The sequence below is a fragment of the Bactrocera latifrons genome, unplaced genomic scaffold (genome assembly GCF_001853355.1).
Source record: "Bactrocera latifrons isolate USDA-ARS-PBARC rearing strain unplaced genomic scaffold, ASM185335v1 scaffold_73, whole genome shotgun sequence".
NCBI classification, from domain to species: Eukaryota; Metazoa; Arthropoda; class Insecta; order Diptera; family Tephritidae; genus Bactrocera; species Bactrocera latifrons.
This window is the reverse complement of record NW_017537412.1, coordinates 1,295,877-1,309,977: the sequence shown is the minus strand read 5'-3', so window position 1 is coordinate 1,309,977 and position 14,101 is coordinate 1,295,877. Positions and strand designations below refer to the sequence as shown.

General features: G+C 37.4%; 3 protein-coding genes and 1 pseudogene across 7 annotated transcripts in view; 1 reads left to right on the top strand and 3 right to left on the bottom strand.

Annotated features, from left to right (window-relative positions):
• LOC108976142 (carboxypeptidase D) overlaps positions 1-14,101 on the bottom strand; it is a 49,335-nt gene that overhangs the window by 7,614 nt on the left and 27,620 nt on the right. For all 5 annotated transcript variants that reach the window (XM_018945071.1, XM_018945067.1, XM_018945069.1 and 2 more), the window contains one exon: positions 155-411. In XM_018945071.1, the coding sequence (XP_018800616.1) occupies positions 155-327 (173 nt within the window). In that variant the 5' untranslated portion in view covers positions 328-411. The remainder of the gene's footprint in view (positions 1-154; positions 412-14,101) is intronic.
• Positions 3,370-4,249, bottom strand: LOC108976149 (annotated as a pseudogene).
• On the bottom strand, positions 6,188-7,119 carry LOC108976145 (serine protease SP24D-like). The gene is made up of 2 exons (XM_018945074.1): positions 6,853-7,119; positions 6,188-6,771 (listed from the first exon to the last, which is right to left on the bottom strand). The coding sequence occupies exons 1-2, from the start codon at positions 7,086-7,088 to the stop codon at positions 6,246-6,248; spliced, it is 762 nt and encodes a 253-aa protein (XP_018800619.1). The 5' UTR covers positions 7,089-7,119; the 3' UTR covers positions 6,188-6,245.
• LOC108976143 (trypsin alpha) lies at positions 10,461-11,463 on the top strand. Its single transcript, XM_018945072.1, has 2 exons — positions 10,461-10,718; positions 10,793-11,463. Exons 1-2 carry the CDS (start codon positions 10,492-10,494, stop codon positions 11,337-11,339), a joined length of 774 nt encoding a protein of 257 aa, XP_018800617.1. The 5' UTR covers positions 10,461-10,491; the 3' UTR covers positions 11,340-11,463.

Below are 14,101 nucleotides of genomic sequence, written 5' to 3'. Positions count from 1 at the left end.
AGGTAAAAATGTGAGTTTAGAAGGATGAGTAAGGTAAAAAAAAGGTCAGAAACAAAATCCTGAAGTTGAGAATCATCAGTTGTTGAGGATTAATACTTTTAGTTAGTTACTTAAATCTATTTCTAATATATATTTGGGTAATTATTAAACTTACCTCAGAAATCTGGTCAACTCATCATGATCATGGTAGACAAAGTCCAAATACTGTGAATCGGGTATGTAAGCACGTGGTTCGGGCAGTGCTGCATCAAGCTCATTTGTGGATTGTGCTAGGCAATGATAGGAGTACAGAAGAAAAATGCAAATATACACAGTCCGCAGAATCATCTTGTTTGATTGTTATATGCCAGCTAACACTAAACTTCACACGAAAATTGTATAGAAGAAGCTTCACAGAATGTTAAACGAATGCTGCAAAAGAAAGGAAATTTATTTAATAAAAAAAAAAAATCAATTTAATAAGAGAACTTAATGATTATAATATCTCCATAGTTTAAAAATTGTCAACATTCAACCACAATGTGATTTTGAATGCGAGATTTGAATGATTGCTTAAGGTTTTGAAACAATGCACCTCAAATAAGCCATTTCTTAATTGAAAACGGAAGTTAGGAAATTTCCGACTTGGGGGGTTTCATGGATTTTCTCGGATAAAAAACAGACTTAAAAAAAATTTTTCTCATATAAATATTAAATATTTTATTAAAATTTTTAGAAAAAATTATTTTTAAACCGGTCATTTCGACGCCATTTCCGGTGGCCACTCGGAAAAAAGATGCGCCCGCGTTGGCTGAATAACTCCTTACGGGATCATCTGAAGTGAAAAATACTTGTTTTAGTTAAAACCTTAACTTACAACTTGGGTGAAGGAAAAAAACTGATAGTTTTGGCAGACATATTTTTACCAAAAAATTTTAATTACAACAAAAATTCGCAATTTTTTTTTTTTTTCAAATAGTTGTTATCGAAAAAAAATCCTTCGTCCATGTCTTTAAGAATTGTATTTCAAAGACCTGTGTAATATTTCATGAAAATCGGCTGAGCAGTTCTCTCGAAACTTCAAAAACACAGTTTCGAGAAAAACTCGTTTAAAGTCTGCGCACTTAGCTTAGCTATCCTTGAACTCACAAGTTCTCAAGGCCGTATCTCCGAAACTATTACTCAGATCAACTTCAAAATTTACGAAAATATTCTAGAAGTGTTGCAGAATTTAATAAGACAATAAAAATATCGATTTTTTGAAATCCGTAAACTCATGTAACCCCTTAGACGAGGCCCTACAATATAAGTGCTGCTATATGAAATTTCATCAATGAGTAATAACTTTAACGCAAATAGATATATGCCAAAGAAAACTGAGACGAGCTGAAGCTAACGTCGTTGGGCTGGATATAGTATATCTATATGTATCGATAAATTCATTACTAGCAACCACATTCGAATAAAAATAGCTGTGTATCGATGCGGTAGTCTAAAGTAATACCTCTTTTTCTATCAAACTTACGTTGTGTTCTCTGTTACTTTGGGTTTTCCTTCTGAAAATTCGCAGACTTTAAATATCTTTGCTCGTCTCTTTACTCTTTTCACTTCGGTCTATTGCACATATGTGTCTAGGCTAAGCAGGATCTCTAAACAGCAGAAAATAAGCAACATAAACTCATTTCAATTAGTGCAACGATTCGAAAAGATCAAGATCATTACATAAGCTGTGCATACGAATGATCACGAACGCGTTCGCTGTTATAACTTTTCTTTGTAGCTGCATAATTTCCTCATTTTTCATTTCGCTATGCTAATTGTGTAATAACTGAAATCGAATTTTCCAGCTTTTGATGTGCTTAGATTTTAATTGCATCTCCAGCTGTCTAGAGTGAGTAAAGCGCAACGGAGCTGATAAAATAATTACGAGGCCTTACAAATAAGAAATTGAAAGAAATGCTTCAATGAGAAAATAACCATATATTATATGTTAACATAACAGAGTATTGTACCTCATAGGTGAATAGAAGACACACAGCTTGAGTGGAGTCTTTTGTATTAACTTTTTATTGGTAATGGATATGCAAGTATTGACACGTCTAATGACGTAATCATAATTTTATGATTTGTGATATGGAATTAGATTACGTTCACTTATATTTATCTATAATGCCAATGGTGTTGTTGTTTTAGGTAGATTGTGATTCTAAATCTTTCGACTGCTTTATGTTAAAGGAATCCAAAGCTGTTCGTTCTTGATAAATCTTTTGGAGCGATCCCTTTGTAATATGTCAGTTAAAGGATATCGATAAAGGATATGGATAAAAAGAAGTATCAAGAAATTGTCTAATAGCAAGCGAGCTCTGTAATTAAATCCAAGCTTGTAGCCAACCACTCATGACATTGAACTTATGATGTTAGGGAACATATAGGTGGCCTCATGACATCTTTAAGCAACTTAGCATAAATCATCAAACAGTTTCGAACCATTTAAAAAGGAAAAGCTCGATGTTTGGATACCACATGAATTGTCTGTGATAAATTTAATGGATCGAATTAACATCTGCGATTAATTGCAGGCGCGAAATGAAATCGAACCATTTCTGAAGCGAATGGCAACCGGAGACGAAAAGTTTATCAAATACGACATTAATGTGTGAAAAAGATCATGGGCCAAGCATAGTGAAGCTCAACAAATGGTCGCAAGAGAGGGATTGGCGCCTCTATAGGTTACGCTGAGTGTTTGGTGAGATTGGAAAGGAATCATTCACTATGAGCTGCTCCAGCCTGGTCGAACGTTTAATTCTAAATTTTAATGTCAACAATTGATGAGATTGATCAACAGAAAGGGCTTCGTTTCCATCGGGACAACGCTGGACCGCAGACATGACTTGATGACTTGGCAAAAACTGGGAGAGCTTGACTGGGAAGCTTTGATTCATCCAACATACTGCACTGATCTTGCACCGTCGGACTACCATGTGTTTCGGTCCACGTAAAACTTCCGTAAAGTTGAAAATTACTTGATTAGAAATACGAAAATACATTTTTATTTAATTCTGTTTCTGTTTTCTGTTTCGGATATTTCTGTTTCTGTTCCTCTATGTTCTATTGTGTTTCTGCTTTGATCTTTATTGTTTCTGTTTTGGAATTCTTTGCATGTGGTTTTTTCTAGTTGTATTTTTTATTATCGTGATCTTATTTGCGTCTTCTCTGCTTTCTACTTCAGTTTCGGTACTAAAATTATTTCAACGTAAATATGTATTTTCGTCAACTTATGCAAGCCTGTTATCGGTTTCAATCCACGTTTGTAATTCGAATGCTGATTTTTTATTCTATTTTATATGTAAATAAACGGTGTTTGTTAAAATTTAGGATTTTTATTTCAAATAAAACTTAATTTTTTAAATATTTAAAAACATTTAATTTTTCATTCACTTCATACACCCGCATTTTCTCGAATCCATTCACGATGATCCGCATATGCCACCTTAGTGTAACCGTCGGGATTAGTACTGCCACAGCCGCTGTACACAAAATTGGAGAGACCCACCAATTTACCCTTGTATGTAGCTGGACCACCAGAATCACCAAAGCAAGCACCATTGTTAGCTTGATGAGCCAAACATTTTAGTGCTTTTAATGTGTGTTTAGTGCTTTTAATGTGTTCCACTGCATCCTATTAGGGATCGGACCGTTCGTGGACAGACGTCCCCAACCTGAGATGATAACCTCCTCACCAGAGGGTACTTCCTCTTTGGCCAACTCAATAGGTTGTATGTTTTTGGTGAAGACCAATGGTTTTTCCAATTCCAAGAGAGCTATGTCATTCAGGAAATTGCCATAACCTTTATGGACGATAATGCGCTTCAACTTCAAGAGTAGTCCACCGAGTGAGCGTTGGATACTGCCAACACGTACTTGATAATATCTAGCTGGATAACTGCGTAAAAAATTATTGCTTGACTAAGCTTCTTCTAGGTGCAGGTTTTTAAATTGATTTAGGTGAACTTACGGTTCAATGCCATTACCAACGACAACACAATGCGCCGCCGTAATAACAAAGTTTTCGCTAATGATCGAACCGCCACAGGTATGTGAACTGTCTTCCCGTTGAAGTGAGACCTGGTGGGGGAATTGCCCAACAGCGGCATCAGCCCCGCCAACAATACGTCCATTTGGAGCTGCACAGCTGCTGCTAATAAGGGTTAGTGCCAAAAGGCAGGTGGTTACGAGTAAATTGTGGTGTGTCGGCATTATTGCAACAAACTCGGCGAAGGTTTAAATAACAACTGAAACTTCTAACTCAAATCTATTGAAATTCCATAATACGTAGCATAATGTTCGCGATTATATGCGAAAACTTTTATTATGCCAGTATCAGCTATCTAAATGGCCCACTGATATCAAATTGACCGCATTTAGTAGTCTATACAATGGATTTGCAGGTCTTTTAAGATTAAAACTGTTCAATTTAAACCATTGTTATATAATTTTTTTACTGATTACCGTTATAAAGATTCCGATATAAGAAGATTAAAAATTCTATTTTTTTATTGTTAGCTGAACCCTATCATATTTAGACACGACGGACCCACAACACGAATCTGAAAATTTACTTCAATAAATTGAGTGTAACGTTGGCTGTACGTCATGTAGGGATGTGCTGTTTTAACCAAAGGTCGTCTAAAAAAACATCCTTCAATTCAAGAATGAAAAAGTAGATAAATTAATTATGAACCATGATCGCTTTAGATAGAGCGAAAGAACAAAATGTAATATTTTGACGATCTAGTAATGATCGCCGATGGATTGTCGACAGTGCTGATAAGGAGCATGCATCAGCTTCTTTGTAGAATACGGTTGGACGAAAGCATGCCCGATGATTGGAATTCAAGTGTGCTCTGCCAAAATTAACAAAAAGGATGACCCCACAATCTGCAACAACTACCGTTTGATAAGCCTCCTCAACATCGCTTATAAAGATCTATCGAGCGTATTGTGTGAAATATTGAAGCCCACCATCAACAAACTGATTGGACCTCATCAATGCGGCTTCAGGCCCGGAAAATTAACAACTGGCAGATATCAGATATTCACCATGCGCCAATTTTTCAAAAGAGGATCGAAACACCAAACCTCTTCGTCGATTTCAAAGCTGCTTTAGACAGCTCGGAAAGGAGCTGCCTTTATGCCGCTATGCCTGAATTTGGTATCCTTGGGAAACTAGTATTGACGTCGAGCAATAAAAGCTCCGTCAGGATCGGAAAGGAGCACTCAGAGCTATTCAGGCCTGAATAGAGAATGTTCAATCTTCTATAAGAGCGTATAGCTGCTGGTGTGCGCCGATGATATTGATATCATTGGCCTCTACATGCGCGCCGTTAGTTCTGCTTATTCCAGACTCGATAAGGAAGCAAAGAAAATGGGTCTGGTAATGAACGAGGACAAGACGAAATATCTCTTGTCATCAAACAAACATACGACGAACTCGCGGCTTGGCTTTCACGTCATTACTTCGAAGTTGAAGATAGTTTCGTCTATCTTAGAACCAGTATTAACAGCAAAAACAATATCCGACTCGAAAATCAACGCAGAATAGCTGCTCTCTCAACGAACAAAGACCAAACTCTACAAGTTACTCATCACCACTGTCCTGATATAGGGGACGATGACGATGACAACATCTGATAAGTCGGTGCTACGAGTTTTTGAGAGAAAGATTCTTTTTACATTGACAACGGCGAGTACCGCAGTCGATAGAATAATGAGCTGTACGAGTTATATGACGACATTGATATAGTTCAGCGAATTAAGACACAGAGACTACGTTGGTTAGTTAGGCCATGTCGTCCGTAAAGACACTTGAGTTCGGAGAGTATTCGACACAGGACTCGCCGGAGGCCGGAGTATTCGAGCAATATGAAGATCATCACTTCGTTTGAGAGATTAGGTGGAGAAGGACCTATCTTCATATGTAATCTCGACTTGGGGACCGCGTAAGCCATTAAGAAGAAAAAAATATATATATAAAATCCCGAGATGTCTGTCTAAATTTAATGAAATTTCATTATAGTCGAAATGACTTTTGTAAAAGCTTTCGACGTATGAGGAACTGATTATTTTTCTTATAGAATTCGAAACAGATGGAGAGTATTTTGCATGTTCTAATTTAAAGTTTTTTAAGGTGGACTTAACAAATACGAAATTAATTCGACCATAGTTATTACTAGCTTTTTTATTTTAAACTTTTTATATATTTTATTTTAAACGCCAGAATTTTCACGTATCCATTGACGATGATAAGCAACCTTAGCATAACCATCTGGATAAGTGCTACCACAGCCACTCACTACGAAACCGGCCACGCCCACCAGTTTACCCTTATATGTAGCTGGACCACCAGAGTCACCATTGCAAGCGCCATTGTTAGCTTGATGAGCCAAACATATCAAAGAATCATAACCCATCTCTATTGCTTCCTCACACTCTTCCGTGTTTAATGCTTTTAATGTGTTCCACTGCATCCTATACGGGATTGGACCGTTGGTGTATAGGCGGCCCCAACCTGAAATTATAACATCCTCACCAGACGGTACTTCCTCTTCGGCCAACTCGATGGCTTTTATGTTTTTGGTGAATACCAATGGTTTCTCCAATTCTAAGAGTGCTAAATCATTAAGAAAATTTCCATAAGCTTTGTTGACGAGAATGCGTTTCAACTTCAACAGTTGGCCACCGACAGCGCGTTGAATACTGCCTACACGCACTTGGAAGTATTTAGCCGGGTAGCTAAAGGGTTTAGATTGTGTGAGACATATAGATTTTTAGTAGAGTGGACTTGTGTTAGAAGTCGCAGTTCGGAGCACTTACGGTTCAATGCCATTTCCAACGACAACACAATGTGCCGCCGTAAGGAGATAGTTTTCGCTAATGATCGAAGCGCCACAGGTGTGTGAACCGTCTTCACGTTGTAGTGAGACCTGGTGTGGGAATTGTCCAATATCGGCATCCACACCACCGACAATACGCCCATTGGGAGCCGCATTGCTGCTGCCGATTAAAGATAAAGCCACAAGCAGAGAACTAAGCAGTAGACACGACGCCATAATTGAAACTTACGCGGTGGACGGATGTAAAATGAAGACTAAAATAATACTTCACTCTGCAGGGATTTTATAGCTAGTCTTTTGTGTAGAGATAGACCCAAGTAATATATTAAATTAATGTAATATCTGCGATGTATCAGAAAGGTTTTAGTTTTGATATGTCATTTGATTCTCAGATTACCAAACTGGATTAGATAATGGTTGAGAAATTTACGATTCCAGTGCGGTAAGGAAATAGATAGTACGTAAAATTTAGGGCCCATACTTGAGCATCGAGATAAAAAAAAAGAAAACAAGTTTTATAACAGATCCTAGGAAAGCCCAGCGGATACCTACAGTGATGGTGTTTAGGAACTTTAGTGAACTGAGAGTTCAAAGAGAGACTATTGTCCTTATTTCAAGTCGTTAGAAGGCAGAATCAGAGACAGTAATAAAGCGAGATCACTCACTGCACCTGAAACGTTTAGAAATGCTATAATTGAGGAATGTAAACTAGGAAGGCAGTTGTAGATATAGATAAATATCAGAGACAGAGTTTCTCTATATCTACTATAACTTAGGAATGAGAAATCAGAAAAGAATGCTGAGATGGATATATAGAAACAACGTTCTAGTGATATCGCTACTAAAGAGCTATTAACATAATATTAAAACGATCTTTAAGCTTCCTAAAATTATAATATTTAGTGTTCCAAAGCGGCTGATTATAACCAGTTTAGTTCGGAGACGGCGTAGCTTCATATTTTTTATAAAAAATATTCTTAGCCTTCGTAACAACGAAGCTAGAATACTCCTCACAATTAAAAAATATGTCCATACAAGAGTACCGGCTATATAACATAGCAATCCTTAGTGAAACTTTCGTTGGAGATTGTATTGTTACATTGGACAATAATTTTTAGAAAAAAAAAATATTAAACAGTTTTCTATGAGCAGCTTCTTCGTACGAAAAGAACGTGTGCAAAATTTCAGATCGATATCTTAAAAAACTGACGGATAAACACGCTGGTGGTTTATAAGTATATATACTTTCTATGGTGTGTTTAACGTTAGATAGTTAGTAGAATTAAGGCTTTTGCACTGCGACCTATGGTCTATTGTGCTATATCACATATGGTTACAAAGGTCCAGAATCCTGGACAATTCCAGGAGTCTGCTGGACGCGACTGAGGTGATGTGGTCCCTGTCCACCCAGATGTTACCTAGGACCGTGAGCCTGAATTTGCAAGTGGCTGAGCAATCAAGAATCAGGTGTTGTGGAGTTTTTTATTCCATGTCGCAGAACCGGCAGTTTGCGCAATTCAAATGAATGGCGGTTTAGCCTTCCTATATACTCCTCCACTAAAAACGATTTAACCTTATACGCTGATATCACCATTAGTGCCGACTATCGCTAAGTATAGGGGTACGCTGCTTGGGATAGTTGCGGTGGAGATTGATATTTACATACTGACTTATAGCAAAGACTTTTGTTGCGCAGAAAACGTCCCATTGGTAAGGAAAGTTTGATATGCGGTCCCGCATAGCCTGCTCCAGTATCTTTCGGTGTTTTCGAGCCGTCAATGTACTACTGGATAGTCCTGCCTCTCTTACGGCCTTACTGCCGAGAGTAACTCTGAAGTTCTTTTTAAAGTTAACTCTTATCGTAACGTTATCCTTTAGAAGAAGGGCCAGTGGTGTGATTTCCCCTATTGCCTTCATTTGTAGAGACGACATTATCTTCTCTTTGCCGAAATCCTCTGCTACCATTAGCAGTATTCGCTACCTGTTTAATCACTAGATGCAGCGGTGTGAGCTCTGAAGCAAGCGAGCTTTTGCAGCTTCGATAGTTGAAGCCCTACCGAAGACTGCGTTGCCTTGCGATGCCCAAGCACCGCTCCATAAGTGACAAAAGATCTTACGTTTATGATCTTATATGATTGTCCACAATCTTTTTCATCCTTACATCCTTACAGCATACAGGATGAGAGGCTAATTGGCCTGAATTATTGGCCAGCGGGTAGTCCTTCCCACCTACCTTGGGGATGAAGATTATCTTCGCTACGCAAGGATAGGGTTTATCCGTCTTGCCTCTAGACCGTGTGCAGTTTGGCTTCCTCAGGGGCCGAGAAGACATTTTCGCAAAATTTCCTGAAACTATTTGTCTTCGCGGGCCTAATCTCCTTGTTGTATGCTGTTAGGTTCTGTTTATATTCCTTCCAGTTGCTCATGCGCTTGGATCAATTGGATTAATTGAAAAGCCTAGTGATTGCCTGAGCACTACGAGCTTTATAGAACACCATTAACAGGTTTGTTTCCTGTTCAGTTATAGGCGTCTATTTTAAACTCGCTTGTCGCAGGCAGCCTGATCTCCAGTCCTACAACGGACGCACTATCTACGTGCCGCACTCTGCTTATATTTTGCCCTCGAATTTCCCTAAAGACGTGTCCGACGTTTGCTCCTGTGTGTTTCCATCTTGAAATCTGTTTATGATATAAATTTCAGATTATACCCAAAAAAAAAAAAAAAACAGTGAAATGCTTCTTCGGATATCTTTCTCGGTTTTCACGATCTAAGGCATTTCTTTGATGCCATTAAAAGATTATTTCAAAATCATCAATTTCAAGCAAAGTGCTTGAATGTTTCATAAATTATAACTAATTTCACGGGATAACACTGACGGCGTAAACGAGCAATTACGTGCAACAATTTCATCTTATCATTATCAGGAAATTAAGGCTTGCTTTGAACAGTGGTCGGCAACTAAGTATATGGACCGGTGATATATGACTTGGTATTGACCTATTTAAGCAAATTGAAACTATATGTAACTAACTACAATTATCCGTGTTCCTGTTGGTCGCGCTGTAAGAAGCTTAGCTTCCGAAAATTTCGTGTGTGTAAGCGAAATGTTATAAAGAACCAACCAAAATACTTGTGTACGAAGGCACTCACAAAGGCGATATATGTATATAGGGGAATTATGGTAACTAATATATATTTTTATAGTAAACCAAAAACTGTTTGACACCCCCTGACTTATCGCGATTATTTGGAAAACACGCATGAAAATAATTAGTTATATACTATATGTTAGCAAATTGGAATAACTTCATGAATTTCCAATAAACGATAAGGCCCATAATGATCTTTTATGACTCTTACGCGTTATTGCACAAGTACCCACATTTAACAACATATTTATAGCTGTTGTTGGACCCGATTAGAAGAAACTATGTTCGAACTGCTATAATCAGTCGAACTTGAATTTATTGGCCACCGAAAAATTACTACCGTCTACAACAATACGATAAAAATGTTAGTGTTGTTGCTGATTAAACAAATTATAACTCGAACTAATAAATTAGCCGACTTCTTTAACTTGTCAAGAACTCAAGAGTGGACAGTTGTAGTTTCGTCGCAATGGCAGTTACACGCATCATCGCATTCGCTTTCGTTTTGGCCGGCTGTGTCGGTATTAATGCCACGCCCAATGGCCGCATATTGGAGGGTAACGATGTCGCTACCGGCAAACTCCCGTGGGTCGTCTCGGTACGTGTGGACAATGCGCACGTTGCAGTGGGCAATATTATTGACGCAAGCCATATATTAACCTCGGGTCACGGACTCTCCGCATTGAGGAGCACAGCGTAAGTGCAAGGAAGAGACACAGTTCAAGAGGACTTCTTATATACTATATACTTTTTTTTCACCCTCCTTATAGTATTGACGCTTCGCGTGTTACGGTGCGTGTGGGCAGCATTAATCAATATGCCGGCGGTCAAATTGTCAACGTTCAATCGATCACAATTCATCCATCTTTTGGCAATTTCTTGCACGACATCGCCATCATTACATTGCAGCAACCTTTAAAGTTCAGCAGCAAGATCGCCGCCATCGCTTTGGCCACGGACGAAGTTAATGCGGTATTGGTTGAGGAGACCGAAGTCGCGCTTGCCGGTTGGGGTCTGCAATTGTCCGGTGCCACGCCGTACAAATTACAGGTGGCCACCTTTAAAGTGTTGAGCTCGCACGAGTGTGAATATCAGGCTGGTTATGGTTATGATTCGGTCTTGTGCTTGGAACATGGCGTTAATCAGGGTATCGCAACTGGCGATGAGGGCGCCGGTGTTGTGGTTAATAATACATTAGTGGGCGTAGCGAGTTTCTACTTTGGCGGCGGTGGTACTAAATTCCCCGATGTAAGCAGCAGAGTGTCTTACTACAGCAGCTGGATTGCAAGCACAATTGCTGCACAAAGCGAAGCTTAGTGGAATTTAACAAATCATATTGACACTTTATCTTTATTTGTATAAATATGTATTATCTAATTTTGAAATACCTTGTGTGCCTTAGCACAAATGAACAAATAAAAAAAAATTTATAAGAAAATAAGTGTTATCAGTGAGTGATATATTATGCGGAAAAGTTTCGAAAGGTCACGTGACGAATGTTCTATATTCATGGAAAGCTACTCATTTTCTGTGAATTGGTAGATTGTGAATAAAACTGCAGAGTCGCGTACATCATCGCACTGAAAAGTAGCCATACTCACGATGACTAAAGTTAAAATTAACGAAATCATATAAGCAGAAGTGGGCTAACATTTGGTTAGAGATATTATGATATCCAAAATCTCCTAATCCTACTTTACAGTCTACCATACTTAAATGAGGAAATGATATGAAATTGTCATTAAATTATAGAATATATGTTTCGAACTCGAGATCTATAGAAATGGGATAAAGATCGAGAGATCGGCCTCGACAACAATATCTGAAGTTTTTTTACTGTTGAAAAAAAAAATGGAACTTCAAACTCGCTTTCACAGGGTTTGTATATACTATATATACATAATCATATTAATATATATATCTGTGTGTATATATAGTATAATAATAATATATTTGTAAATCTATATTTTTGCCTCTTCTTCACTGAGTCAGTCGATTGTTTTTTAAGTATTAATTTCTGGGTGTGGGGTTTTTTTTTATAGATATTCATTTTGTCGTCATTGCTTGTTGTTGGTATCTTGAGTATATGGTAAGCAAGAGGTTTACATAGCTTGCACTTGGACGATCGGCATAAATATGTATGAACTTTCATGCGCAATTGTGATTACGCCAACAATTTAAAAGATCGAGTGCGATAACGCATTCAATGAAAGTAAAGTTTTTATAATATAAAAGCAGTGATGATAAAATATATAATTAGAGGCAGAGACAAAAATAAGATATAATTTTATGGCTGCTTCAAGGCTTCCCAATGAAGTTAAACATCTGTATGAAAACAAGTAAGAAAGAGCTGAGTTCGGAAGCAACCGAACATTTTATATTCTTTCAACTTGCAGGAATCAAAGCCAGGGAAATATCTTACGACGTAAAATGTCAACCAGAGGAACGAACTCTACGCAATTTTATATATACTTATACTATATAGTGACCGATATATGCGACACAAGGTTTATTAGAAAAACGAAAATCTTTATCGGCCGATTTTATATATTTTTCCCTATACCCAGTGGCGGATACTGAGAATGGGAATGGGAGAAATTTCGCCCCTTCCAAAGGATAAATGGCTTATTAGAAGTTTTACTATTCTAAAAAAATATAAAGTAACAGATATATATTCCATTTTATTTCAGAAATAAAGTAAACGAATTTCTCTATTTTTTGCGTATAACAAATAATGCTAGGCTACCACTGAAGTAACAAAGTGTAGCAAGTATGCAGATTAAATTGTTGATAAATCCAATCAAAAACGCGAAAATTTCTGCGTGAGTACTTGCCACGAATACTAGAGGGCCTCGTGTATATTCCTCTGTTGGATACCGTCGACGAAGATTTGAATACGCGTTTTTCTAGAGAAGTATTGGATGGATTTCAACTAAGTTTGCTATTTCCAGAAAAAGTATGTGCGTTGAAAACCCAAGAAATGGAAAATATTATCGGCTGCTTTGATAGATATGTAGACTCAAAGGTCTTTTGGATAATGATAACGTCAAGCGAGTTTTGAGGCTAAAAGTTGCGCTTGATCATTGGCAGTGCCCTTGGGGACAGAAGCAGTGGAAACGTTAAAGAACTGCGATGTAGACCCATACCCCATAATTCGTAGTTTTCTTCGCATATTCTGCACCTTCTTGTGACAAATGCGAGCTCTGAACGCTCGTTTTCGACGCATGAAAATGTCGCTGTAGGCGAACATACTTTAAAATAGATTGATCAGCCTAATGTTGCTGCACACGCATTATGTCATTGAAGTAACTGCAGATAAGAGCTCATTGGGACTTCTTTCGATTTTTGATTGATTTTTTTTTTTCCATATTTTGATAGATTATACATTTTTTTTATCGATTTCTCAAATAGATTTTGAGTTACAACCTTTTCAACTGCAGCTCAGTTCAATCAGCAATATTTTTACACGTGTTTTTCTAGTAACTACTTTTTTCAACCTCGCTCGACTGACTAATCGGAGATAAATGATCCGATTCCATAGAGTTTTTCTATAACAGTTCTTTTATATAATTAAAAATTGACTTTTTGCAGGCAAAAGCAAGCAACATTTCAGGTAAAACTCATTTTTTTAAACCACGCTATTTTTTTTTTTTTAATTTTCGATTTATTTTTTTAACCTTATATTATTGTACCGATAATATCCTCTAGTACAGATTTTGTTTTTGACTGCATTCACAGAGAAGGACGACTTCACTACAGCAGTGAAGGACATTGTTTTTAGCGACGTTGGAGATCGCCTGTAACACAAAAACCGCTTATTTTTTTCAAAAATCTTACTGAGTATACTAAAATATGTGTAAAAATACACTTTAAATAAAAAAAAAAAATGATAGGGTATTGGCTCTTTTTATTCGCGAAAATTGTTTTTTTCTTTGACTACGTGTAACCTTTAATGTGCAACACATGTGTTTAGTATGGAATATGAAAATTGTATATTTCTAAACTAACTTAAACTAAGTCTCAAAGTTTTAGTCTATGGCTTGACATTGTCGGTTTAGAGTTTAGTGTAAATATAATCG

Bases quoted from the DNA above. Each gene is read 5' to 3' on its own strand.
- LOC108976145 (XM_018945074.1), bottom strand. From the start codon at position 7,088: ATGGCGTCGTGTCTACTGCTTAGTTCTCTGCTTGTGGCTTTATCTTTA. The intron at 6,772-6,852 runs GTAAGTGCTCCG...TAAACCCTTTAG, and splicing joins GTTGGAAATGGCATTGAACC to CTACCCGGCTAAATACTTCC.
- LOC108976143 (XM_018945072.1), top strand. From the start codon at position 10,492: ATGGCAGTTACACGCATCATCGCATTCGCTTTCGTTTTGGCCGGCTGT. The intron at 10,719-10,792 runs GTAAGTGCAAGG...CCCTCCTTATAG, and splicing joins TCCGCATTGAGGAGCACAGC to TATTGACGCTTCGCGTGTTA.